Source organism: Planococcus citri, chromosome 2 (assembly GCF_950023065.1).
Source record: "Planococcus citri chromosome 2, ihPlaCitr1.1, whole genome shotgun sequence".
Lineage (NCBI taxonomy): Eukaryota > Metazoa > Arthropoda > Insecta > Hemiptera > Pseudococcidae > Planococcus > Planococcus citri.
Genome location: NC_088678.1, coordinates 22,350,213 through 22,376,933, shown reverse-complemented (window position 1 = coordinate 22,376,933; position 26,721 = coordinate 22,350,213). Strand labels below are relative to the sequence as shown.

The 26,721-nt window shown below is 34.5% G+C and overlaps 2 protein-coding genes across 14 annotated transcripts in view; one reads left to right on the top strand and one right to left on the bottom strand.

Moving 5' to 3' along the window:
* Glut1 (Glucose transporter 1) overlaps window positions 1–26,721 on the bottom strand; it is a 228,417-nt gene that overhangs the window by 61,948 nt on the left and 139,748 nt on the right. For 7 of the 12 annotated variants that reach the window (XM_065349101.1, XM_065349100.1, XM_065349105.1 and 4 more), the window contains one exon: window positions 16,107–16,575. The exons of 1 other annotated variant lie outside the window; for it this stretch is intronic. In XM_065349101.1, the coding sequence (XP_065205173.1) occupies window positions 16,107–16,555 (449 nt within the window). In that variant the 5' untranslated portion in view covers window positions 16,556–16,575. Of the gene's footprint in view, window positions 1–16,106; window positions 16,576–26,721 lie in introns of those variants that run through there. 4 more of the 12 variants (XM_065349103.1, XM_065349102.1, XM_065349109.1 and 1 more) reach the window with 3 other exon arrangements.
* LOC135835050 (2-acylglycerol O-acyltransferase 2-A-like) lies at window positions 103–17,937 on the top strand. Of its 2 annotated transcripts, XM_065349113.1 has the most exons (7): window positions 103–284; window positions 2,783–3,015; window positions 3,482–3,747; window positions 3,824–3,995; window positions 4,095–4,288; window positions 4,484–4,657; window positions 17,568–17,937. In XM_065349113.1, the coding sequence occupies exons 1-6, from the start codon at window positions 255–257 to the stop codon at window positions 4,639–4,641; spliced, it is 1,053 nt and encodes a 350-aa protein (XP_065205185.1). In that variant the 5' UTR covers window positions 103–254; the 3' UTR covers window positions 4,642–4,657; window positions 17,568–17,937. The 2 variants fall into 2 exon arrangements, with proteins under 2 accessions (XP_065205185.1, XP_065205184.1); XM_065349112.1 differs by lacking the exon at window positions 17,568–17,937 and having other exon boundaries at window positions 4,484–5,005.

Below are 26,721 nucleotides of genomic sequence, written 5' to 3'. Positions count from 1 at the left end.
ACCCGTCATCAATGCCAAGGGCACCTAAATAACTTCATATTCGTATCGATGTTTACCTACATTTATTTTATCATTAAAAGTGCGTAAATGTTTTGCGCCAGCTTCTGATCTATTTCATTATCATGTTGAACATATTTTGCAAAAATTCTCGCGCTTTCCAATGAGATAATAATTCAGCCATCAATCGGAACTTGAAAAAATTTCTACGTTGTGATGTAAATCAATCTGTAGCATTCGTTTGCTGTTAGATCATTATGGAAACCGATCAAAAAAACTGGACAATGGTGAGTCTTGAATCTTAATTATCTACTCAAGTATATTTGCATAAGTATAATTTCACTTAATCATTTCATATGAATCCAAGCTCATGGGCCAATAGAATTTTCTGCTTTAATGGGCGGCTCCCTTCGATCGAAATTAAACTTACCCATATTATGTACATAATTGTATGTCTCAAATTCATATTTTTGGAATGATTTTGCTCAATTTGGGAAAAATGGAGACGAATTTAATGACGAAAAAATAATAATTAAAATTTTGTGAAATCGTCGCGAAAAGAATGAAAAAAGCTGGGATAATTTGGCTAACCTTGGACGGAAAATGTTGCCGAAATAAGTTTATTAAGTAGGCTTTTCTTTCGCAAAAAACAGCTGAAAATTGGCACAAAGGCAGAGAATAGATTGGAAAATGATAAAATTTTCATCAACTAATAAATCTCAAAATTGATTCTAGAGATTAAAAAAAGTGAAAACAAAAAAGGAATTGTGTGTGGCGGAACCTTCACTAAACTAACCAAATTTCATGTATCCCATTTTATCAGAAAATGCTCAAAACCGAGCTGAAAGTGTAAAAATCCTATACAAGATAAATCAGAAGTAGCCTGGTGTACATCGATCAGATCGCAGGAGCATAACCCAAAACCAATGACTATCCCAGACAACCCTTCTGACATCCAAAAATTCATAACTCTACTAAGAAACACCAACCTAATAAACCAAATCCAAAGCCCTTTCCTCACGGGTGTAATAATCCTGCAAATTTTAAACACCAAAAAAAAAATTTCCATGATTTTTTTTTCAAATTTCAACATTCAATAGTTTAATAAAATAGGAAAGGGACAAGACAGACTTAGTTGGTGCCACCTCGCGGGATACTGTGTTCGTTACATTACTCATAATTACCTATGTGAGGTACAACCCATGTTTAAAAAATGGCCTCTAGTAGATGTAAAACACTGTTTTTGGCCCATTTTGATCTGCCATAAAATGGCCTCCAAATGTATTATGAAAACCATCACGAACTGTATACAGAGATTTGTGCTGAATAAGTTGCCTAATGAGGAGTAAATGAAGGCGGAGGAGCGGAACTGCATCAAACTAGTTTTTTTCTCTCTCATACCTACAAAAACACTCTTTCTTTCTCTCTGTCGATTTGCATTCAAACACTTATATGAATGTACAGCAACCTTGATCGTGACCCAGTGTTTTTATTTTTGCTTGAAGTTGAGAAACAATTAGAATTTTTCAACTTGTACATGTATCTATATTTTATAATCATTGAACCATTCAATAATCTTATTAAAAAATGAAGAAAATGAACTGATAAACGTGACAAAAATTTCGATTTTTTTTTTTTAATATTGAATGAATGAAAATTTGTTTTTCTCACATTTCATATCTCTTCTTTCACATAACCAGTTGATTGAACTTGACTTGTATACATTGTAGCATGTTAGGGCATTAATATGGAACCAGATTGCTTATCTTGATCATGACCAAGATGTGTTTTTATTTACATTTGGAGGTCATTTTATGGCAGACATTGGCACCGTTCGTGGGCCAAAAGTATCAAAATGGGCCAAAAACTGTGTTTTACATCTACTGTCTCTAAAGAGAACATTTTCCAAAAAACATTTTGAAAATTTACAAAAAATTTTGTTGAATCTTTTTTATTGAAAAAATGGTTTCTCATGTCTCTTTGATTTTTTTAAAAGGATGTTAAAAGGGGAAGGGGAGGCAGTTACCAATGCTATACTAGTTTTAAAACAAAAACATGAACCTTCTCTCTCAATATCCTTGAAAAACAAGGGGGTAAAATATACCAGTTTTAAAAAACGGAAAAAACAACAAAAATTTTAGCAATTTTTTTGAAAAATTTGGATCAAAATAAACCGGTTTTAAGATGATTAAAAACATGAAAATTTTTACTATTTTTTTATATTTTTTGAAAAATTTCAGTCAAAATAAACCTGTTTTAAAATATTTAAAAACATGAAAATTTTTACTATTTTTTTATATTTTTTGAAAAATTTCAGTCAAAATAAACCTGTTTTAAAATATTTAAAAACATGAAAAATTTTACAATTTTTTTCATTATTTTGAAAAATTTGAGTCAAAATAAACCTGTTTTAAATTTGAAACCATGAAAATTTTTACAAATTTTCCATATTTTTTGAATGAAATATTATCTCATAAAAATAAACCCAAAAATGCTTTCTGAAACACGTAAAGTTTTTGCATAACATCCCCCCGTGGTCTCCTTGATATGCAAACACTACGCCGCTCTTGATTCATCCTATATTTTGAGGTCACATTTCGCTACAGGGCTGTAGAATTGTAATGATGAGCTCAAAAATTATCCTTCATAGTTCATCTCCGCAAATTTCAACAAGTAGGCGAAGAAAAAAAATTCTAAAAATGGCGGGGCCTGATCCACTTACACATATTTACTCTGCTATAGGGTGGCTATAGTCATTTAGTACCTAACGCAGTTTTCATGACAGGAGTACGAGGAGTACGGACCTTCGTTACAAGATGAAGCAAAGCCAACAACATTCCTTCAAACGGTTGCAGATTTTTACGAATGGTTTGGCTGTTGGATTTTGACAGCGATGCTCTTCTGCGGTCCACTAGTATTTTTATACGCGTGCATTACTCCATCATTATGGGTATTTGCTGTGCTGTACTTGTTTTGGATAGTTTACGATCGTGAAACCATCCACAAAGGAGGACGAAGGTAGATATTTTTCCTATCAAATGAGAAGTGATTTTTTCACAAATTTTTCCTCTAAGAAATCATATTTCAAACAAAAACGATAATTTCGAATTTTTAAATCAGTAGGTACTGAATATCATACGGAATTTTTTGAGAACTGATAAAAAAAAAGAAGATGCTATAGGAGATTGCAAATACTCAAAGTACATACATACAAATTAAATTGCAACTTTCTTCCACAATTTCATCGAATTTCAATCACATATAAATTTTTATAAATCATTTTAGGAGGTGGGGGGAGGCATGCATTTTTCTGACAATTGAGATAGTTCTTTCATCACTTGAAAAGACACACAAAGGAGTTTGACTTGTCCTGAGTTATCCTGAGTCCACAATTTCACAACATGTATCAACATTTTTTTCCACTCATGATAATGTTCACAAGAGTGATAATACATATGATAGGACTGTTTCTAAACATATTCAGATTAAAATGGCTGCGTAAATCAAGATTTTGGCACACTCGACGAGACTATTTCCCAATCAAGCTGGTCAAAACCGCCGAATTGCCACCAGATACCACGTATTTATTTGCTTCATTTCCCCATGGTATCTGGGCGATCGGAGCGTCTACAAATTTCTGTAGCGATGTGAACCATTTCGACGAAGCGTTTCCTGGATTAACTCCACATATGCACATGCAGAATGATCCTTTGTATTTCCCCATCACTAGAGACCTGCTTTTATTTTTTGGTAAGTTTTGAAATGAATTCCCAACGATTATAATTCTTGATACCTAAACATTTTTGTCCACTTTTCAACCAACTAGGAATTTGCGGAGTGTCATCCAACAGCATTTTGCATGTGCTAAATGGACCACCTGGAAACGTATCCGTTGTCACTGTTGGAGGCTACCTCGAAATGATGAGATCTTTTCCAGACACTAATCGAATAGTTTTAAAAAATCGTAAAGGATTTGTCAGAGTGGCCTTGAAAGCTGGGTAAAAATATTGCATCGTTCAAACAAATGATATTGTTGATTTATGAATTCTGCCTTTCTAGAAATACCTAATTCAAATTGAATTACATGTACTTTGCAGTTCATCTTTGGTGCCAGTTTATACTTTCGGGGAAACCAACACTTACGATCAAATGTCATCTGACTGGTATATAAGATTGCAAAATAAACTTCACTCATCTGTCCGGCTAGGAGGATTGGTTTTCGCGAAAGGTCCTTGGAAACTTGATCATATATTTGGAATTTTACCTTATCAAACACCCATCACTACTGTCGGTACGTTGAGTTTACACAAGTTTTTCAAATATTTCGCTAGTTGATAGAAGTGTAATAAAAAATATTATTTTGCACATCCAAACTAATTTGTGACGATGAGAGAATACATTAATTTTTTGCTCATTAGAAAACATCGAGTGCATTTAATGACCGGTTTCTATAATTTCAATTATTTTCGAATTTTTGACTTTACAGTGGGCAGTCCGATTAAATTACCAAAAGTGGAAGATCCTTCGAACGAATTGGTGGATAAATATCATCAAATATATATTCAAGAGTTGACTGCGTTGTTTGATAAATTCAAAGCTAAGTACGATCCTCGAGGAGAGAAAGCCGAATTGAGTATTGAATAAAGGAGTAATTATTTGCGTAAGTAAATAAAAAAATACAGCTGAAAATTTCCTTCAAATTGAAGAATTGGCCAGCGTGTGAAAAAACAATGTTTTTTCGACGTTTTCACTAAAAACCAGTTACATGAAATACTTAGTTAGAATTAATTTTTTTTCTTATAATTTTCTCATTTTTTTCCTGGGAGAGGAGACTTTACATGCATTTTTTTTTCTTTTCTCCTCAAAATTCTTTTCTTTTCACCAAAAAACTGTGATTTTTGAATAAAAATAAAAACGAACATCAAATTTTATACATTTTCAACAGTTTTTTTTTGGTTTTATTTCAATTTTGTATTAAGTTTTTTTCATTAAAAAATTATTATTTGAACATTTTTTTCAATTTTTAATTTTTTTTGTGGAGAAAAATAATGTATTATTTTTTTATTTGAAAAAAATATCATTACAAATAAAATCATTTTCCTTTTGAAAGTAATTTTTCAAATGAGAAAAAATTTGCAACTTTTTTCAAATTTTTTTCACCATTTTTATCATTTTAAGTACAATTTCAAAATTTTTCCTAGTCATTACTCTATACGAACCAGAAAATGCTGCAACTTTTTCAACATTTTAACAAAATTCAAACCAATAATTTCGAAAAATGAAGTCATTGTCTTCACAATTTTACATTTTTTAAATTAAATTTTATTCAAAATTTTGTTGACTTGTTTTCGCCTTAAATTTCTTCAACTCAATACAAGTTGATAATCGATGACTAAATACTTCATAATCCTACGACTGCGAGTTCATAAATTGGAAAAAATCAACAATAAAGCTTTTCTCGAGTTTCGTATAAGCAATCACATAATTGGAGCGATTAACACGAAGCAAGTAGGTACGGTTATAATAACTAGACGAATTTTATCATTCGTTCGTCGTCGGCCACTCGGAGACCAAATACGATCGAACCAAAAGCCAAAGGCAAAAGGTTTCAGGAAAAACATAGAATATTATAATCCATTAAATAGAAAATAATATCCCCAATGAGGGTCCATTATCGAATGTGCGCCAAGTCTCGACAATGCGCAAACTAATCTAGAAAATTATTCGACACGACTCGACGATGGTAAACGTATCCATTTCTAAAATCTTCGCGTTTCACGGTTCACTTCCCTTGAGATGGAATGTACACAGTATAAAAACTAGACGAGCCTGAAGCCAGAATCTATAAAACGCCCCAAGTGTACTGTAGGCTGCGTGCGAGCCGAAAAAACTTGCAACTTGTTTTACCCTCGAAAATATAGTACAAGTACAAGGTAGGTGTAGGTAGGTACCTACATTATATACTAAATAGAACGAATCTAAATTGAATAAAGCTAACAAAAATAGATTTAAAAATTGATAAAATTCAAAAAGAATAAAACCACTGCTATCGCATTGCATACAGCGTAAAAGTGTTAAAGTTGAAATATAATATCTTGAAACAACTTATGTTGTGATATATGTAGTTTTTTAACGTGTGTATCGTTGAAAAAAGAAAGGAAAAGAATATCTATACGTTGTAAGTTTTTTTTTTTCAAAACTGAATTTTTTCGAGATGAATTCGCAGACTTTTCTAAGTGTATGTAGTTTACTCGTACGAATCCATTTTTCAATTGAATTTACAAAATAGTAAAATTAGGTAATTCATATAAGTAAAGAGTATTTTTCATCCATGTTAATCTAGATCAGATAAGAATCTATACGAAAGATCGTCAACTGCGAGGCATTTTCATTCAGAACTAAACGTCAAAAAGATAAATAGAAAAACCCTACAAAGAAATACAGGAAAAAAACACGCAATTTCTCGAGCCAATAAAAAATTCTCACGCTTGCATCTTTATAGTACACACAGTAGGTAAAAGTACTCGTATTACGATAGTGCAAGATTAACAGTACATTGATCTCGCCACGTACACAGGATGTATCTCGCACTGTACGCTTTTTCGACTCCATTCGACGAGCTTTTGTGTTGGTTGCACAACAAAAGCTTCTGTCGGGCTCAATAAGCAGATATGTCAAGCTCCATTCTTGTCTCGTTTCAGAAATTAAACTCGTTTTGAAATTGCGAAATCTGCCGTATGATGTGGTGTTTTATTTCAAACCTCGAACCCGGCATCATCGGCACGTCAACCAGCATGCCGACGAAGGGTCACTTTATAAATACGCCTGTTGATCGTTATATGGTCTAGATTTTTTCTTATAAATAATAATTCTCCAAGCAGACTGGGCCAGCACTTCCCTTCTGTTTTACTTTCGCGGCGCCCCGGTTCATTTACTAAAATCGTCCAACTTTATGTATTCTCAAGCCCGAAGTTACTTACGACATCAAAGTAAAAAAGCTCTTCATCGATTTTCATCAAGCAGTTTACGTTTTTTTTTTATGTACTATGTATTTTTGCGCCAAGTTTTACCACGAGTAGAACGTAGTGCAACTTAATGCAACCTCGTTCCTTGGGTTTAATTTTTCGTAGTTACATATTGTACGTGTACTCTGTTCTCGTGTACTTCGCTACTTACATTACGAAACGTTGTTTTACCATTACGAAACAAAGCGCTGTGTATTTTTTCTCATTTTGTATCAAAATTTTATACGCATAAAGCGAAAAAAAAACTCCACGATAATCTTAACTTATGAATACGAGTATAGCTTGCTAATTAAACTATTGGATACGGAGTAACTGCAGCTTTGATCATCGATCTATAACAAGGAAGCGTGGAGATGGTTTCAAAAATCTCAAATTGCTGAAATGTACCGGGTGTTCAGTATAAAATAAGCTGATTAATTTTTCTGGTAACAGCAACCCCAACAACACATACTTATTCTAATTGATTTTCTGACCCTAAAAATAGACAGAGCTGTCAATTGATCACGATTTACAACTCCTCAGATCTCGCAGGTGATCACATCATGTTGCATGTGCTTTAAAAAGAACACAAAAAAGTACTTTGACGGTTCAAGTACAGCATGAAAATTGAAGGGATTATGGCAACAAGAATTCCTTGATAAAAAATTGAGAACTTTATTTTAAAAAATTTTGAACCAATGAAAATTAATCAAACGGTTTTCAAAATTTTTACAATTATTAAGGTTGAAAAAACGCATTGTTCTTATAGAAAAATTCGGTAAATTTTTTGACAGATAAATAAGTATACCACCCTCAAAAGACAAATTTTGAGTCGAACCTCAAGAAGTTCGAAAGTCCATTCAAAACTACACAAAAAAGTGCAATTATACAGGCAAAATTTCATTTTCGCATTAAAAAGCTGAAATTTCAATTTTTGTTCAATTTTATTTTGATTTTATTTTTTGGAAATTTACCAGGAAATCTCTCGAGGTATTTGCCTCCGATTGGAACGAAACCGCAATTGTTTGGAATATATATCATGGTCTTAAACCCCCAAGACCAAAATTTCAGCTTCCCAGATTGATTTTTGGGGGATTTTTGAAAATTAAAAATAGAACATTTTCGGCGATTTTTGTGCCTTTTTTTTTCTATGAAAATGTAGGTACTAGTTATATATGTAGTTGGGACGCCCGCATAAGGATCAATTGCACCCCCTGTCGATCCTCCAGGAAAAATTTGTTCAAAGGGGGAGTTCTAAGGAACATTTCTAGCCCTTGTGCTCAAAAAAAAAGTGGCCCTACTTAGAAAATGGCAGCCATTTTGATTGACAGATCAGCCAAAATCGCAGATTTTGCGTTCCAACATGGGACTAGCATAAAAGTTTTTAAACCTTATAAAGGTTGATCGAAAGAGCAGGAAAAAATTCATCACCTGTCAAAATTTCAAGTGCTAAAGTGCCTTTTTCAATTTTTGGCGAATTTTTGAAAATCAAATTTTGGCCAAAATGTGAGAAAAATCAAAATTTTACCAAATTGACCTAGAAAGCTGAAATTGGAGATATACCCTATTTTCGACCTGTCAAATCGATCGGAAACTGTTTCAAACCGTTTAGAGCAGTTCTGGAGCCTCCAGCAGATTTTTGAAACTCGAAATTCCCACAAAATTTTATCAAATGGAGTTGGATAGTCGAAATTAATTCTGCAAACTAATTTCAATACGCTACGAAGTCAACTGCAGGGAGATTTCAAGTTGTTTTGGAGCCTCCAGCGATTTTTTGAAAATTACTGGAGACTACAGTAGTTTTTCGAAACTCGAAATTGCCCCAAAATTTCATCAAACTTAGATGGAAAGTCTAAATTCTTTCTGCAAACTAATTTCAATACGCCATTAAGTCAAATGCAGGTAAATTTCAAGTCGTTTTGGTGCCTCCAGCGATTTTTTCAAAATTAATGAAGCCTCCAGGAAATTTTTGAAAATTGAAATTTCCCCAAAATTCCCCCAAAATTTCGGCAAATGGAGATGGAAAGCTGAAATTAACTATGTACTCCCATTTTAACACTCTTTGAAGACGACTCCAGGTGGGTTCAAGTCATTTTGGAGCCTCCAGTGAATTTTTGAGAGGTTTCATGGCGTCTTTAAGAGAATTGAAATTTCTAAAAAGTAGCTGGAAGCTTCAAAACCATTTGAAACCATCATGCAGTCGACTTCATATTGTATTGAAATTAGTTTGCAGAGTACATAAATTTCTGTTATCCAACTCCGTTTCAAAAATCTGCTGGAGGCTCCAGAACTGCTCAAAACGGTTTGAAACAGTTTCCAATCGATTTGGCAGGTCGAAAATAGGATATATCTCCAATTTCAGCTTTCTAGGTCAATTTGGTAAAATTTTGATTTTTCTCGCATTTTGGCCAAAATTTGATTTTTGAAAATTCACCAAAAATCGAAAAAGGCACTTTAGCACTTTAAATTTTGACAGGTGATGAATTTTTGCCTGCTCTTTCGATCTACCTTTGTACGGTTTAAAAAATTTTATGCTAGTCCCATATTGGAACGCAAAATCTGCGATTTCGGCTGACCTGTCAATCAAAATGGCCGCCATTTTGTAAGTAGGGGCACTCTTTTTTTGAGGACAAGGGCTAGAAATGTTCCTTAGGACTCCCCCTTTAAGAAAAAGTTGTCCCGGGGGATCAGCAAGGGACTGCAATGGATCCTTATGCGGGCTCCCCGACAATTTTAGTGAAAATAACGGAAATTGAAATTTTATAAACTAATATCAACTCCCTCGAACCAAATTTCACCATTTTTGGTCATTCTGGAGCCTCCAGAGCGATTGTCGATTTCTCAGGATTTTTAAAATTTCTCCACAAGGCGAGGAAATTGATTTGGGCAACTAAAAATCGAGTTGTGGCTAATTCTCGACCTGTTTCAAGGGTTTATCCATATTTCAGACAATTTCCAGACATACATTTTGAAGTGTATTTTTTGATCCAAAATATAGGAAAAATTCAAAAAATTAGTAAATTTTCTGTTCGTAGGGAGATTTTTGAAATTTGCACAAATGGCTGTATCTTGCCTTAACCCCCCCTCCCTATCCTAATTTCACAATTTCAAGCCATTCTAGAGCTTTCAGCGCAATTTTCAATTTCTCCAGAATTTTAATCCGAAAAGTGGGGAAATTATTTTAGGCATCCAAAAGTCGAGTTGTAGATTATTCTCGATTTATTTCAGAAGTTTATTCACATTTGGACCGATTTCCAGGAAGTTTTTTGAACACCATTTTTCAATGATACCTCAAAAAAAGGTAATATCCACAACTCGATTTTTCTCCCCAAATAGATTTCCACGCCTTCTGGGGACAGAATGACCAGAAACAGTGAAGTTCGGTTTGAGAGAGTCAATATTAGTTTCAGGACCAATTTCCAGATCTTTTACAAAATAAATCAAATTGAAAAAAAACAAGAATTTTCAAAAACTGGTAATTTTATATAAATTTCTGAAAATTCTGAAATTTTTGTCCGGATGAGGAGGGGAGGGATGGAGTAGGAATCTCACTATTTAAAAATTCAATCAAACGTTCAAAATTTCGTAGGTACCAATTCGAGGACACCAGCTTCTCGCAAAAAGAGCCAAACAATACTCTACACGATAGCGTTCGTGTAATTAGAAATACATAAAACTTCGGGAGATTCCTAACTATGCTATCGATTAAGACCAAAACGCGTAAAGAAACGCACATAACGTAAGTATTCTTTTTTTTTACAACTCTCGTAGACCTTACGAAAACGATTTTTTGCCAGTAAAGCGCGCGAAATTAATAACATTTAAGCTTCCACCGGTCTTATGATTAATTTCCAAAACGGTAACTAAATACTTGGGAGAGTTTTTAGAGAGGAAAAAAAAAATCCGAGAATTTTTTTCCACGGCCTCGTTTTGGCTAACGAATCGACGAAGATGGCTTACGAGATTTAAAAACTCAGCCAAATAAGGGATGTTTTTTAGACGAGATAGAATTTTTTTTTGATATATTGGATTTACGAGCGTGGCTCTAAAAGAGGATGTTAACCTCGTGCGGGGCTTAATGTATACGTATTTCATGTCGGCTAAAATATTCGCGTAATAGTGGGTGTTCTAATGATGCGAGCGAAGATGTCACGAAAATTGCCAGCATTAAAGCGGAAAAGCAACATTGGTTTTGAAGTTGGTACATATACGAGTATATACCATATATGTAATACGAATGCATCGAGATTTTTTTCTTTCTGTTTTGTTTTTGTGTTTTCTTGGATTTTTTTTATTTATTTCTTTTTAGGTCAGGATTGGATGAGAAAAACATACGCGATGAAAAAAAATGAAAATTTGCGAGATATATTACAAAACTGCTTTTACTTAGTACAATGTGTTTCTTGGAAGGAAAAATGTTCAACGTTTATTTTTTCAGAAATTGAACAAGTTTTGGAAAATTGTTGAAGATAATGAATTTTTTGTTTTAAAAATTTGCTTATTTTCGTACTGGTGACATTTAAAACAGTAACCAGGGTGAAATACTGAAACTGGAGTTATTCAGAAATATCAAAAATGTGAAGTTTTGACACAGTGCTAATAAGAATTGCAAAAATTTCAGTCACTAAAATGTGTTTTTCGAGTTTGGTGAATTTTTGAAAATTAAATCAAGGACAAAAATGCGAAAAAATAAAAACTTTATCAAATAGACCTAGAAAACTGAAATTCGGCGTATGGACCCTATTTTCAGTCTCTCGAATTGACTGGAAATAGTTCCAAACCGTTTTGAGCAGTTCTGAAGCTTTCAGCAGATTCTTGAAAGTTAAAATTTCTACAAAATGTCAACCAAGAATTCACTTTATACCCTCATCTAAACATTCTGAGTCAATTGGAGATAATTTTAAGACGATCTGAAGCCTCCAGCCATATTTTGGAAATTTCAGATTTTCAAAAAGTGCCATAGAAAGCATTCAATAAATCGGTAGAAATAAAATAAATTCAACTTTTCAGTGACCTAATTGATCGATTTTATACCTTTTTTCCAAAATCAGCTTCCACTGGTTCAGAACGATAATTTTACAAATTTTCTAATGTAAAATTGCTGGAGAAATATATGTTTTTGAACTGGCAGAAATCGATTAGGTAATCAAATATGTCAATAATAAGCACCAATTACATTTATACGTGCTCAAATCAATTTGGACGGTTTTTATAGCACTTTTTGTAAACCTGGAATTTCCAAAATGTGGCTGGAGGCTCCAGAACATTTTGAAACCTCCTCCAATCGACCCACCATGTTGAAATTAGGGTATAAAGTAAATTTTAGCTTTTCAACTTCATTAGGTAAAATTCTGTGGAAATTTCAATTTTTTTAAAAATGTGCTGGAGGCTCCAAGACGACTCAAACCGATTCAAAACTGTTTTTAATAGATTTGGGAGGTCAAAAGTAGAGTACATTTCAAATTTCAGATTTCTAGGTCAATTTGGTAAAATTTTGATTTTTTCCCATTTTTAACCCAAATTTATAATTTTCAAAAAGTAATCAAAAATCGAAAATTGCTGTTCAGCATCTGAAATTTGGGAGAGAGAGGGGGATCAGAGTACATACTGGTATGTTACCGAATTTCAGCTCCCTAGGTCAATTTGGTGAGGTTTTCATTCTTCCCCATTTATTTATTTATTTTTTTTTTGTGTTCATTCAATATGATGACCCAAATTTGATTTTCAAAAGTTCATCGAAAATCGAAAAATGCACTTCAGCACGTGAAATTGGGGATGGGAGAGGGTAAAAATAAGGATGCATGCCAAATTTCACCTTTCCAAGACTATTTGGTAAAATTGTGATCTTATCTTCATTTTTGGCCCAAATTCAATTTCCAAAAATTTGCCCAAAAATCGAAAAATTCCCTTCAGCATCTGAAATTTGAGTGGGAGGGCAATCAGAGGACATAAGTTCCCAAATTTCAGCTTTCTACGTCAATTTGGTAAAATTTTGATTTTTTCCCATTTTTAACCCAAATTTATAATTTTCAAAAAGTAATCAAAAATCGAAAATTGCTGTTCAGCATCTGAAATTTGGGAGAGAGAGGGGGATCAGAGTACATACTGGTATGTTACCGAATTTCAGCTCCCTAGGTCAATTTGGTGAGGTTTTCATTCTTCCCCATTTATTTATTTATTTTTTTTTTGTGTTCATTCAATATGATGACCCAAATTTGATTTTCAAAAGTTCATCGAAAATCGAAAAATGCACTTCAGCACGTGAAATTGGGGATGGGAGAGGGTAAAAATGAGGGTGCATGCCAAATTGCACCTTTCCAAGACTATTTGGTAAAATTGTGATCTTATCTTTATTTTTATAGCCCAAATTCAATTTCCAAAAATTTGCCCAAAAATCGAAAAATTCCCTTCAGCATCTAGAAAACGTGAAGGGGGAAGGATCAGGATACATAAATTCCCAAATTTCAGCTTTCTACGTCAAGTTGGTAAAATTTTGATTTTTTTTTATTTTTTTGACCAAAATTGGATTTTTAAAAATTCACCAAAAATCGAAAAATGCACTTCAGTGCCTGAAATTGGGGATGGGAGAGTGTAAAAATTAGGGTGCATGCCAAATTGCACCTTTCCAAGACTATTTGGTAAAATTATGATCTTTTCTTCATTTTTGGTCCAAATTCAATAATTTCCAAAAATTGACCAAAAATCGAAAAATTTCCTTCAGCATCTAATAGTGGGGGGGAGAATCAGGATACATAAATCCCCAAATTTCAGCTTTTTACGTCAATTTGGTAAAATTTTGATTTTTTTTCAGTTTTGACCCAAAATTCATTTTTAAAAATTCACTAAAAGTAATGAAATTTTGACGAGAGATAAAAATTATGATACATAGCAAATTTTATATTTCTAGATCAATTTGGTAGAGTTTGATTTTTCCCCAATTTTTGACCCAAGTGTTGAGAAATTCACCAAAAATCGAAAAATGCACTGCAAAGCACCTGTAATCTTGGCTAGTGATGTAAGTATTTTTACATGCTCTTTCTATTCACCTGTGTCTGGTTCAAAAAATTTTCTGCCAGTTGTGGTACCTCCTAAAAATTCGATACATGGTGCTACTCAAATTGAATAAAACTCAATCCAGAACAAAAACATCGCAAAAATGAGAGAGACACCAGTTTCTCTTCATTTATTATCCTGTAATTTTCCAGAAATAATAAATATCGAAATCAACCCTTCAGGAAAAAATTATCGTAATGGGAAAAAATAAATACATAATTATAACGAAAAATTTTACACACTCGAATGCAGACAACCCGAGCTTTTATACTCCTATAACCACTTCTCATTTCTCCACTATGCCTTTAGTTTCATCAAAATGCTGGCAAATCACCCAACAAGGTCATATAATTACGAGGCTACGCCATCCATGCGCAAGCAGCATCAATTACTCGCATCATTTCAAACAACAAACCATCTCGCGCTTCGAGCATCGAGCTTGGCGCTTCGCGCTTAGCCCCGAAAAAAAACAAAAGGGAGAAAAGCTCGACTTGGTCGTTTTAACCGGCTTAGAAGATCCATTAGAGGATTTTTTAATTACACACGGTCTTTATCAAAACCATCATTAAAAAGTTGAAAGGTACACGAATGCAGAAGCGGCGCGGTCTGCGACTACATCACGCCCGCGCCCGCGCCGCGCGCCTTGGCCGGAGAAATACGCGTATAAATCGGATTTAAATTCCGTATTTTTATGATAAGCGCACGAGGCGCGACAGGAAAACCGTCAGCGAGCCGGAGAGGAACCCTCCCGTCGTCGTCGAGGGAAAAAAACGCACCGCTACGCGAGCGAGAGGGAAAAAGTAAAGAAAAAAAAATTAAAAACAATAATTACGCAGCATCGAGTGACGAAATAATGTAATTAAAAAAAAGCGCAGAAGAGAAAAAGAATTGCCAACGGCGAAAATTTAAAAAGTATTTCCACAGAGCAGCTTTCTTAATGGGAGTACGATGAACACCAGGCACACTGAAAGCCTTATCCTTACCTTTACACAATAAACGGCTCAGATGTATAAAGCAAAAAGAAACTGGGCACTTTTCCCATTATAAAGAGAACCGTTAAAAACAGTCTTTTTGTTTTTCACGCTCCCCTGTTTGTATAGCAAAAAGCTCGTTACTCCGTATAACACCTATATAATAAGTGGCGGCTCGAGGAAAAAAAAAATATATACTACTTTTCAACGTGTCGCCAACAATGAGCTAGACAAACGAAACATATTGGAAGGGCGATTTATCGCACGTTAGACTCTCTCTCGCTCTTTGCCACCGCAACACTCCACACTCCACACTAACGAAATTTTATACGCCCCCTTCTGGCCGTATCGATGCAAATTACCACGGTCTCACACTTGAAAATGGCACCCGCGCTTGCTGGAGAAAGAGAGCTCGTCGACGACGCGACATGGCTGTATTATAAATTTTTCAATTCGTTTCAAACACGAACCGAGCCCGAGCGAACCTCAAAATTAAGAGATTTAAATACTCGTATATTTCAACCCCCGTGGTATATCACACTTAGCCTGGTTAAAAATTGCGGACAGCTGGGCCTGGAGGTATAAAGTACCTCGTAGACACGAAACGGCTAATACAAAATTCTAATTAAAATCACGAAACGACGATAATGGTGAAAATAATTAAAACCTGTAAATAATCGGCCAGCAGACGGCGAAAAAGTAGCCATTAGGTATAATGTCATTCGTGGTAGGCTATAATTACACAACGAACGCCTAATGATAATTAATTTAATCGTAAAAACGCAAAATAAACACAACCAGCGGCGAAACGAACGACCGAGGCTCTCTTTCTCTCCGGCGGTCATTTTTTTCACCACTCTGCTCTTTCACTTTCGTATATATGAGTTATCGACTTTTCACGCGACATCATCGTCATCTCCTCCCCGTTCCACCTGCAGTCTAGCTAATTGAAGGCGAGATTTTAGCATTTCGATACACATGCTGGGGTATATTGCGATAACGAGGGGGTTTACCCCTCGCATATGCACCCCTCAAATCAAAACACTATAATGGCGGGCACGATCATCTCACAACAACATACCTCACGAGTATCTCTCTAAGAGTGGCTTCGTCATCTTCCTCCGTCTGCGTCTCATTACTGCCGTTGAGCAAGTGGTGGGGGGAGGGTGTATGCGTAACGCTGGTCACCTTCCCGTCATCGGTATCCGTTTCGCTGCCGAATAGACCATGATGACGGAATCGTTCGTCTTCGTCTTCTTCGAAATCGCTATGGACGCTGGGGGTGACGTTCAAAGTAGTTATGTAAACGTCGCCGGGTACCGAATACGGGTGACGTTGAGAATGATGGTGCTGATGCGGATGGGTATGGTAGTGATGATGCGGCAAATGTGGGAACGTGTGCGGATGAGAATGGGAACGGTGATGAAGGTGAGGGAAGTTAGTCTTCGGTAATGTTCTTGAATGCGCAGCAAAACCACCGCCTCCACCGCCGCCACCAGATTCTTTCATACGCTTTCTAGTTTCGCCCATTGTGTCACCATTGCCTGCTGCTATAATCATCCGTACAAATCGTATATGTATAAGTTAGGTTTACTCGCTATAATGTCTACGGTTTTCTAAAAGGTGTACATGGTTCGGAGTAGATGTGAAAGACTGGTTGTGATACTCATGGAGGGAGTAAGGGGATGAAGTAGGTTCAAAGAATTTTTAAAAAATCGCAGGACTCGGGTCCCCCTTCAGGAAAAAAAATTAACAGGCGATATACTATCACACAACATGATATTTTTTTCACATTTGAAGTACATCAGAGTGTCTGCGGTAGGGTTTTCAGAGGGTCAATCCAAAAAACTAAATCAATGCTAATGCATCACACAATTCATGTAATTTTTTTCGTCTATAGACCAAATTGGAATACCTGTGATGGGGGATGAGAGGATTAAATCGAAAAACTACATTAATATTCAGACTCAGCACGACTGGAAGGGGTTATGAGGGTCAGATCAAAAAACCACGTTGATACAGCACTTCAAAAAACCTAACAAATGATACGTCACAAGGCATTATCCACTGCTGTTTTCATCTGCAGTGTTGAAAGGAGGAGTTGTGATAAGACCATTTTTTTGGCACTAGACAATTATTGACTTGACCACTGTTAAAATGTTGTAATAAAATGTCCAAAATACAAATCAGTGGTTAGTTAACCTGATATGAGGAAATATGCCTTAATCGCCTTAGCGGTTATTAAATTAATGTATCTCTTTGTACTGAAAGTATGATAACATGGGAAACTAAGTATTTATACATCTGTGGCTCGTAGCTCAAAGGCTCCATGCATTGGATCTTGAACCAGTGACTTTACTTGGTTTTGGCTACTCACGATGGCTGGTTCTTCATCAACTTATAGACAAATAGGCAGCGGGGCTATTCCCCTCCGCCTCTCTTTCCTGTCTTAGCCCACTTTCTTAAGTGGATAATTTGTGCTTTCAGCGTGATTTCTATTCAAATTATGTCTATTAATTACGGTATATTGGATATTTCTCAGATCCTGCTGGCCGTTGGGAATATCTCTCTTAGAAAAGGAGCTTCGTGTAAGACATTTCTGCCGAAGTGTTTAGTATTAGGGACACCCGCAAAAGAGGCAGTAAATGTGTACAGTGTCATTAGTAAGTAATTAAGACTTTCAATTTCTATTAACGTAACATTACTTCATCGCTAATTAATAAGCTTATACTTATCATTATTATTAAGATTTCTCTAGTTAGTAATGTGAGTCGTAAGATGCAAGCCAGAGCTTGTATCCATTATAAAATAATCTCATCCTTATTTTATATTGACTAACCTTAAAAGTGTATTTTTTCTATTTTGTTCTTTTATATCAATAAATCACATAACTAGTATGTATTATTTTTGAATGTGTGTATTTATTATTATTTGGCACTTTCGAATAACTTTATGAGTAGAGTAGATGGTATTGAACCTCTCCACTAATCTGAGCTATCTAGGATTATGTATAATTCCTTCCCTAAGGAATAATTATTATTGGCTTAACCACCATAATAGGAATTGAAATAATTTCCCTCTTTCCCAGTAATTATCTATCTCACTCTATTAAACCCAAAATGACAATTTTTTTGGGCTTCAGGGGTTCCCAAAGTTGTGAATAAACAAATTATTTTAGGAACCACTGAGTATTTTCAAGCACTTTTTTACTGTAAAATATCTGTTTGAACCCGATAAATGTTATGCGAGGTGATTTCTCTATTTTTGACTTTCAGGGATAGAAATGGAGCGGTGTTAATTTTTGGAGAATTTGGGAACCACCATTTTGAACCTACCCTTTGAACCCTGCTAAAAAAAAACCTTTTTATGGTTTGTTTATTAATATCTGAAAGACCTCCATGCTACCAAATTTTGAGCTCAATAAAATTTTGCGCTGGTACTCAAAAATCCAATTTTCCAATTTTTCATAAATTTCAATACTTTGGGAACCCCTGGAAAATTAGAAACCTGCTATTTGCGCCAATTGTAACGTTTTGAGGTATTTATATTCAATTATCTAGATGAAAAAATTAATTAAGCTCTCTGAATATTTATAATTTTCTACCCTCTTTTTAGATCCCCAATTTTAGGAACCCCTAAAAATGTCGTTCATGCATATTTTTTCAAATAAATAAGTGCTCGATAATTTTTTATTCGATTTTTTCGGTAACTTTCATAATTGTGATCTGTCACGAGAAAACCAGGTTGATGTCCAAAAAATCGATTTGGTTTTTTTTATGGATATTGGTAGTACTCAGTGTGCAGAATCCGCCAGTGGTGGTTAAAACGTTCGCGAACGATTCTTTTGACCCTAAATTCAAGGTTAAAAAAATAGAGCAACTACAAAAAAAGTTTGAAAATTGTTTTTTGCGATTTTCTTGAAAAGTATGTTTTGGGGAATCAACATGCAAATTTTTGAGGCAATCGGCCCACATTTGGAGGATTAGTGCCATTTTATTGAAATTTGAATGAGGCTTAAGCTGGAAAAATCAACTCTTTTCACTTTGAACAAAATTTTTGAAAAAATTGAGAAACTCAATAAATAGGTAACTTTATTTTATATTAAACGAAAAAATCGATTTCGGGAAATTTCGATTATTGGCCTTTGGCAACCCTGATTTCGAAAAAAAATGTCAGGTTATGTTGGCACCCCTTGTGGCCAAAAGTGGTCCAAGTTTCACGGACCTGCGAATCATAGATCGCCGAACACATAGATTCAAACCTTCAAATGCCCATCCTGTAAAATTTCCGTTTTGGACACTAACCTGGTTTTCTAGTGACAGATCACAATTGAGCTTTTTTGGGTCAAATTTTGAGATTATACTATCGTTGAAATCGTGATTTTAACGTTTTTTCAAAGAGTAAAATCTCAACATTATTTTAGTAAAAATTCGAATCTGCCATTTTGTCTCATTTTTAAAAAATTACTAAAATTTAAATTTTTAGATATTGAATGAAGACCGTTGATTTTAAAAGCAAACTAAACTTCAGAAAAATTGTCAATTGTATAAAAAAAGTTATTCAAATTTTTATTTAAAAAATATGCAAAATTGAAAATTTTTTAGAAGCAAAACAATTTTAAGATTCTGAAAAAAATCGATAAAGTTTTTTTTTGAATTCAATTTTGAAAACTTATATTTTTTTGAAAAATTGAAAAAAAATGAATACATATAATTAGCAGGTACCTACTTAATCCTGATAAATTGAAAATCAACCTTTACAACGCATGTGAAAAATGATATGCAAAAAATCCGCCCTTAAAAGTTACTTGAGCTGATTTTGTAAATTTTCAAGTACCTATTGGTGAGAAGTTATCGAAAATGATTTTTTTCGCAGAAGTTAAACCTCCCTTCAATGAGTCCCATGAAAAAATTTGTAATAAGTTCACGAAAAATATATTTTTTTGATACTGAATGGCTTTCATTTGAACCTTTTATTTTTCCATCTGAGTAAGTACAAATATTTTGTGAAGTTACTCACTTTGACTATAAAAAGTTCTCCCTTACGTGACTTTTTATCTTGGATTCAGACCTAATTATTATCTAAAGTTATTCAAAATTGCCAAAACATTGCAAAAACTTAAAAAAACATCGTGAAAATTTGTTAAAAATTCATAAAAACAATTGAAAAGCCATCTGAAAACGTAAAGTTGTCAAGAATATTGAAAATTGCTGAAATAATCAAATATTATCAAAATGGGATGAAAGTTTACTATAATTGCAATTTTTCAACATGCTTTTGGGTCACTGAAAATTCTGCGAAAATTAATCGTAAAAATCAACAAAATTTTGCAAACAATATGTGTGTAAATTTCACTACTTGGAAAATGAAAAAAAAAATGAAAACTATTACAAGAAATTGATCAAATACTTATCATCAAAATGAAATGAATTTTTGCAGGAAACACCTCGAAAAACCCTGTAAAATCGGCATAAAAATGAATAAAAATGACCAACAATAATAAAGAATTCGCTAAAAAAAGTTGCCAAAAATTGCACAAATCATTGTTGAAATTTCAACCAGAAAAAATAAAAAATGATGATCCACATAGGTATTTTTAATTATTTTTTTTTTCGAAATCCAAATGGAAAAGTATGTACTCAACTGTTTTTCATTTTTTTTTTTTCAATGGCTAGGCTAGGTCAAACTTATTCAGCACACTTTTTCATTTCACCCTTCTCATACCCTGAACTACTCAGCATAAAAATTTCCCACAACTTGTAAAAACGCATTCAAAAGAATTACCCCGTTTTAAAGTACTTCAACACCTCAATAGTATCATTACGTTTATCAGATCATAACTTAACATCCATATTCACGCGAAGTAATTCAACCACCCTGATTCCTCTCGAAAAAAAAAAGTAAACAGACGACGTGTATTATACTCGTAGCATATGCGAACATCTCGTCGAAAGTGTCGCAGACTATATAGTGAAATTGAAGGGGCGTGAATTGTGACCTCTTGAAACAGTTCGCCGGTAATATTTCTTTTATAGAGAATCATTCCGGATTATCGCAACACGATGATTGAAAAAAGAAGCAAAATATAAGTAAGGTTTTCGACGTTATTTTTAAAAAGTGTGCGGCATTTCATACACGATCGGTATGTTATTACAGTATAGAAGTTTTTATCTACCTATACGCGTACACTCTTTTCTTGCTTGTTTCTACTATATATAAGGTATACGTATTGACCTGTCGTTAATGAAAATCGCTTGAAAAAGTTGAAATTTCAACTTTCAAAATAAGAAAAACTTTGGAAATGGAATTTTACCAGAGTCTGCGGCACATGTTCTTTTAATTTTATCGATTTCTGGCTCGTGTCCGATGGTTTTGGCCCATTTGTCCATTTGATAGGAGTACCTGTATGTTATCAGGTAGTGATTCTCAGATGTGTAAATAGTTTCAATTTGATCACTCATTCACCTTATGAACACTTAGTACATGCATAAAAATAATAATAATTCATGTATTTAATTTTTTCCCGCGAAATTAACATAGGGGCTTCTGCGCCAGGAGGGCTTCTAAAACACACTGCATGGGACCAAAAAAATCCAATTTTTTATGGATAAGCTTTTTTGAAATGATGACCACATTCCTTCCACTCACTCTCCCAAAGTAAAATTCATTGCAATTTTTTCATCTTCAAACAGTGTTTGCACCTTCAGTCTTAAAAATAAGCTATTTCTTTAACGTGCAACTCACTAGTAAGTATTCCAATTTTCAATTTGGTCACTCATTCATTTCCTGAACACTCTACAGATAACTCCACTCAAATTGAGGATGGAACCGAACTGAAAGTAAAATACCTCAACGCTTTCTCAGTTCTCGTCACTAAATCAACATAAGGGCTTCTGCGCCAGGAAGTTACCTACCTGATGAAATTATTTGAATAAGTGATTTAGTCGATATTATAGATGAAAGTAGTCTCTGTAATTACTTAGATAGAAGCAATTAATTTGTCATTGTTACCTTCATTCCTACTCAATTTGGGTCGAGTGTGTGTTCGAGGAGCCTTCCTGGCGCAGAAGCCCCCATATTAATTTCTCGAAGAAAAATTGAACAGGAATGGGAAATGTGTATTGTGATTGTAGATTGTAGAACTATCACAGACCATCTCGTCAATCACGTTTATATCAACAACCAATCATGAACTATCATTGACTAATTTCTACAAAGGAAGACGGAGAAAGCTGAAAGCTCAAAAAAATTGCATTTGTTTGGAAGACCGTGAGAGAAAGTTCATCTTGCAGCCCTGTACTCAATAAGTAACCAAAGAAGTTTGAAAAAGTAATCAAAAAGTAGATAAACACAAAAGTCACAAGACGCGAGCAAAACATTTTAATGCAAAAAAACACAAAAAAGCCAAAACATTTTTTTGAAAAATGTTTAAAAAATTTATTTTGGGCAAATAGGTGCTGGCATAAAAATGAAAGATACTGGAGCACATTTTTAACATTAAAGTGAGGATTTTTGACAATTTTTGGCAAAAAAAAGAGATCTTGATAACTTTTCAGCAAAAGTGAGAGCTTTTTGGCAAAAATGTGAGGCTTAAAAAATTACTCGTAATTTATAAAATTGAAAAAAATTTAGATTTTCTGAAATCTTTTTTAAAAAAAGAGACGTTTTTTCAATATTTAATTTGTGGAAAAACGTGACTTTTTTTTGTAATTTTTAGGAAAGAAACTTTTTGGAATTTTTTTTTGATAAAAAAGCAAAATTGAAATTTTTTTCAGCATTTTGATAAAATCTAATTGATTTTTTCAGGGAAAAGTTGACAAAAAATCAAGGCTTTTTATACATTTTTGTCAACAGAAAGAAAATTCCGAGGCAATTTTTGAAATAAAAAGTGAGAAATTCGAATTTTTTTTGCAAAACAGAGTGACAATTTTAGCAATATTTCTTCATTTTTTCTTCAAAAAGTAGGATCAAGATTTGAAAAATTTGAATTTTTGAAAATTCACAAAAAAAAACTACCTATGTACCTAATGTAGCCACTATAATTTTGAGTAGGTGACTTTTTTTTATTAATTTGGTACTTAAAAAATAACCCAGTACAACCCATGTAAAAAAATACTACTAGTAAAAAGCAAAAAAAAACATCAATAAAATTATTTGATTATCTGGTTTTGATGTATTTCATTAGGTATTCTGAATTTTTTTGTTGGGGGGGGGGGGGGGTTGTACCAGGGAGACTAACAACGCCAAAATATTCGTACCTACTTTGAAAGACATAGGAAGGTATTTTTTCGAGAATTTGATTATTATAGAGAAATTTGTGAAGCAAAAATGATGAATTTTTGTACCTATTAAAAAGCAGATTCTTAGTATGAGTATAGCAGATTATTATTATACTCCTAGGTCTGAGAGAAGTAGGTAAATTTTTTACACTCGAATGTACTCTTAAACCATCCAACTGTTTGTCATGAACATTGGTCAGAATATGAGAATTGTGGAGGTGGAGAGAAAGGGAATATATTAGTTTTCGACTTTTGTTCAGCTAACGAAATGGGTAATTGCTGAGCGATTGCAATTTTAATCCATTTATTTTAATACGATAATTTCCAAAAAAAGAGAATAGGGCTATTTAGCCATGTTCTTTGTTGTCTTTCCACCTATTGTGGTGCGAATTTTGTGGGATTTCTATCAAGATAAGAATTTTTATCGTCTGCTTTGAGATTTTGTAACATTTTGTTTGTTAGAATTTCATTGCTCGTCTTTTTTACCACCCATTGTGTTGGAAGATTATTGTCTATTGTACATATTCGAATTTTTAAGATCGTTTAAAGTTCTTTCGTGTAGCTAGGTAGGCATAGGCATAGGTAAGTATGTTTTGGTAATTTTTTTCGGTGATTTTTAAAATAAATTTCCAGTTGTAATTTATAGAATTTTTCTTGGTTTATTCGGTTCAGAATTTTTTTGTGATTTTAATCCAGTTTTTCTGTGAAAAGCAATGAATTCAATCACAATGATTAAAAAATGAACGTGAGAGGTGAAAAATTCCAACCTTGCAAAATGAGGTACCTACACCATCTGACGTTTTTTTGAATTCGGTTGCTCACTTTTTCAAGACACCCTACATGCGAGAAAAATGCACGTGATGCAAATTTATTGACAATAGGTCACTTTTAACTGCAAAATTGGAGAAAATTATCCATCAATCTCGGATTAATTGCATCAAAATGAAGTCAACTCTTTTTCGACACTCTCATCTATCGGGTTCTTAAGGCTCCATTTGCAAAATTAAAAAATAAATATTAATAATTATAGTCATAGTCAAACCCCTCAGCAATGTAGCAATTGTCAGCTCAATTCAGGCGACCACAGCGTACCATCATGCAGAGGTACATATAGAAAATACACGAGTAAAAGTTGAAAGTCGAACATTGCAAATTGAGCTAAATTCCTCCATCAAAGTATATAGGCTGCACCGAACGGGATAAATTTTCGGCTCGTACTTCAAAAGCATTGATTTTACACTCGAATAAAAGATATAGAGAATGAGAAAGAGAGAGTCGACGAGTTATACTCGTGTAGTAGTAAGTATCTGGTACAGAAGGCGACTCGGATTATACGAGGGTATTTAGGAGACACGTTGAACGGAAAAAAATTTCAGTTCAAAAAGCAATTCATTTCAGTATACGGAATGAGGCTGCCAAGCGTAACCAGTATATACCTCCTTGGCAATTAGAGATAGGCAACATATCGACTTGACCTTTTTCATTCTGCCATTCGACTATGTCGTACACAACAGAGTAGAGGTACACACGATGGCATAGCGTAGTATAGTATACAATTCGCCAATGAACTTTAACAGCTGGCGGCTATCGAAATGGCTCATTTTAACGCAATTCGAAATTCGCGATCCGGCTTTCGCGTTTCGAAAACGAATAGCTTTAGTATAATAATATTCTCGGAATATTTGCGCGAAAATTCTACACATTTTTTACACGACACCGCTTCCATTGGGCGTTGAATACCGCCGTCGTCGCTCGTGGTGTTTGTTGCTATATACACTCTCGTGTATAGCACACAGCTCGACGTTGGGTAAAATCTCAGTTCAAAGGCGCCAATAATACTCGTACACCAAGGCTGCTAACGGTACCGCACCGCCCCGCGTCCCCCACCATCGCGATCGTAGCGGCGTGCAAAACGCTGCCGTTCATTTTTCCAGGTCAAACAAGGCGAATATTTAAAAGCGAAATTAAAATAAGATTTTAATGACAACGAGAAAACGAATCTGAAAAATTTTTCTAAATGACTCCCCGAAGAATCGTATCACACCAGCATAGGCGTAAAAAGCACCACGCTCCTCGGCGTACTGTAGAGTATACTATTATAGTACATAAATGCTGCGTATTGTACAGCATAGCCAGAGTCGAGCCGAGAGCGGAGGCAGCGAGCACACTGCCAGAGAGAGAGAGAGAGAGAATTTAAGAAAGCATGTGATTTTCACAGCAGCGCAGCGCGGCGCAAACTTTCTCTCGCGAAAAAATTAAAAACTTTGAGTTCACGTGATGTAAATCGTGTCGACAACAAAACTTTAAAACAAATTACATAGTATTGCTTTATAAAAGGGGGAAATCTGAAGCTTAAATTTTAAATAAAAATATACCAAATGGAAATACGAGAAGTATATTCGGAGGTATATTCGTGTTTTTCATAGCGCAATTTACTTTTCCTTTATTTGCCCCTCCCCCACCCGCACTGTACTGTCTGCGTTTTTTTAAGCTACCGTCCCTCTGCGAGCCCCCCTCCCCCCTCCCCCGACTCCGGCACACGCCACCTATAAAATATTCACCCATTAACGTCGCGCCTATACCGCGTGAAAATTTCCACAATATAAACTCCGCGAGCAACGCTGCAGAGGAAAAAAAACCCGAGCCTTTGCAGAGAGATAGGAAAAAAAAGAAGGAAGAGCACGAGCCTATATACACACGAATCGACTATATCGTAGCATGTGTGAGGTCAGAGAAGAGCTACAACATATAAACGTCAGCATTAGTAGTAGAAAACTCGTAGTATTCGATTTTTTGGACAATTACAAAACTTTGTCTATTACTGTAGCCGAGCGAGTAATAAATAAACTACAAGTCGACCGGCTAACCCACCAGATTAAACACTCGTTTCGTACTCGACTGAGTTTTTCCTTCGGTTTTAACGCAGTGCCGCACTTTTGAAATTACCGTTATCGCGTTAATCGAAAGAAAGCAGGAAAAAAAAACCTTAAACTTCGATAATTACGCTACTAACATCGCCCATCCAATAAACACCGTCGTCTCGAATAGCTCGTAAAATTTACATGAGAAATTAACTGTATCATTTTTTAGCTCTGTATTCTCTAATTTTCTTCGTCTATACGATGCTTTCCTTATTCTCTGGCACGATGAGGGGCGAGTGAAGGTAAGTGGGAGAGTAGAAAAGAGGATATCTCGAGAGCTTACGTATATATACGAACGAGTGAAGTTCTCTAAAGCTTCGTCGACATACACGAGAACGCCTGCCTGTGTTCTGCCTTTAGGAGTAATGCAAACCATAAATTCACAAACGAAAAACTTCCAACGGTGATTCAATCGTTTATTTGAAGAATGTTACGCACACAAACGAATGGGGCAAAAAAGTTCCAATAAATGTTCGTGCCTCAAAATTGAAAATTT

What these genes read in the sequence shown, in the direction of transcription:
- LOC135835050 (XM_065349113.1), top strand. Translation starts at nt 255, where the DNA reads ATGGAAACCGATCAAAAAAACTGGACAATG. An exon ending in ATCAAAAAAACTGGACAATG is followed by an intron (nt 285 to 2,782) that starts GTGAGTCTTGAA and finishes TTTTCATGACAG; the next exon opens with GAGTACGAGGAGTACGGACC. An exon ending in AACACCCATCACTACTGTCG is followed by an intron (nt 4,289 to 4,483) that starts GTACGTTGAGTT and finishes TTGACTTTACAG; the next exon opens with TGGGCAGTCCGATTAAATTA.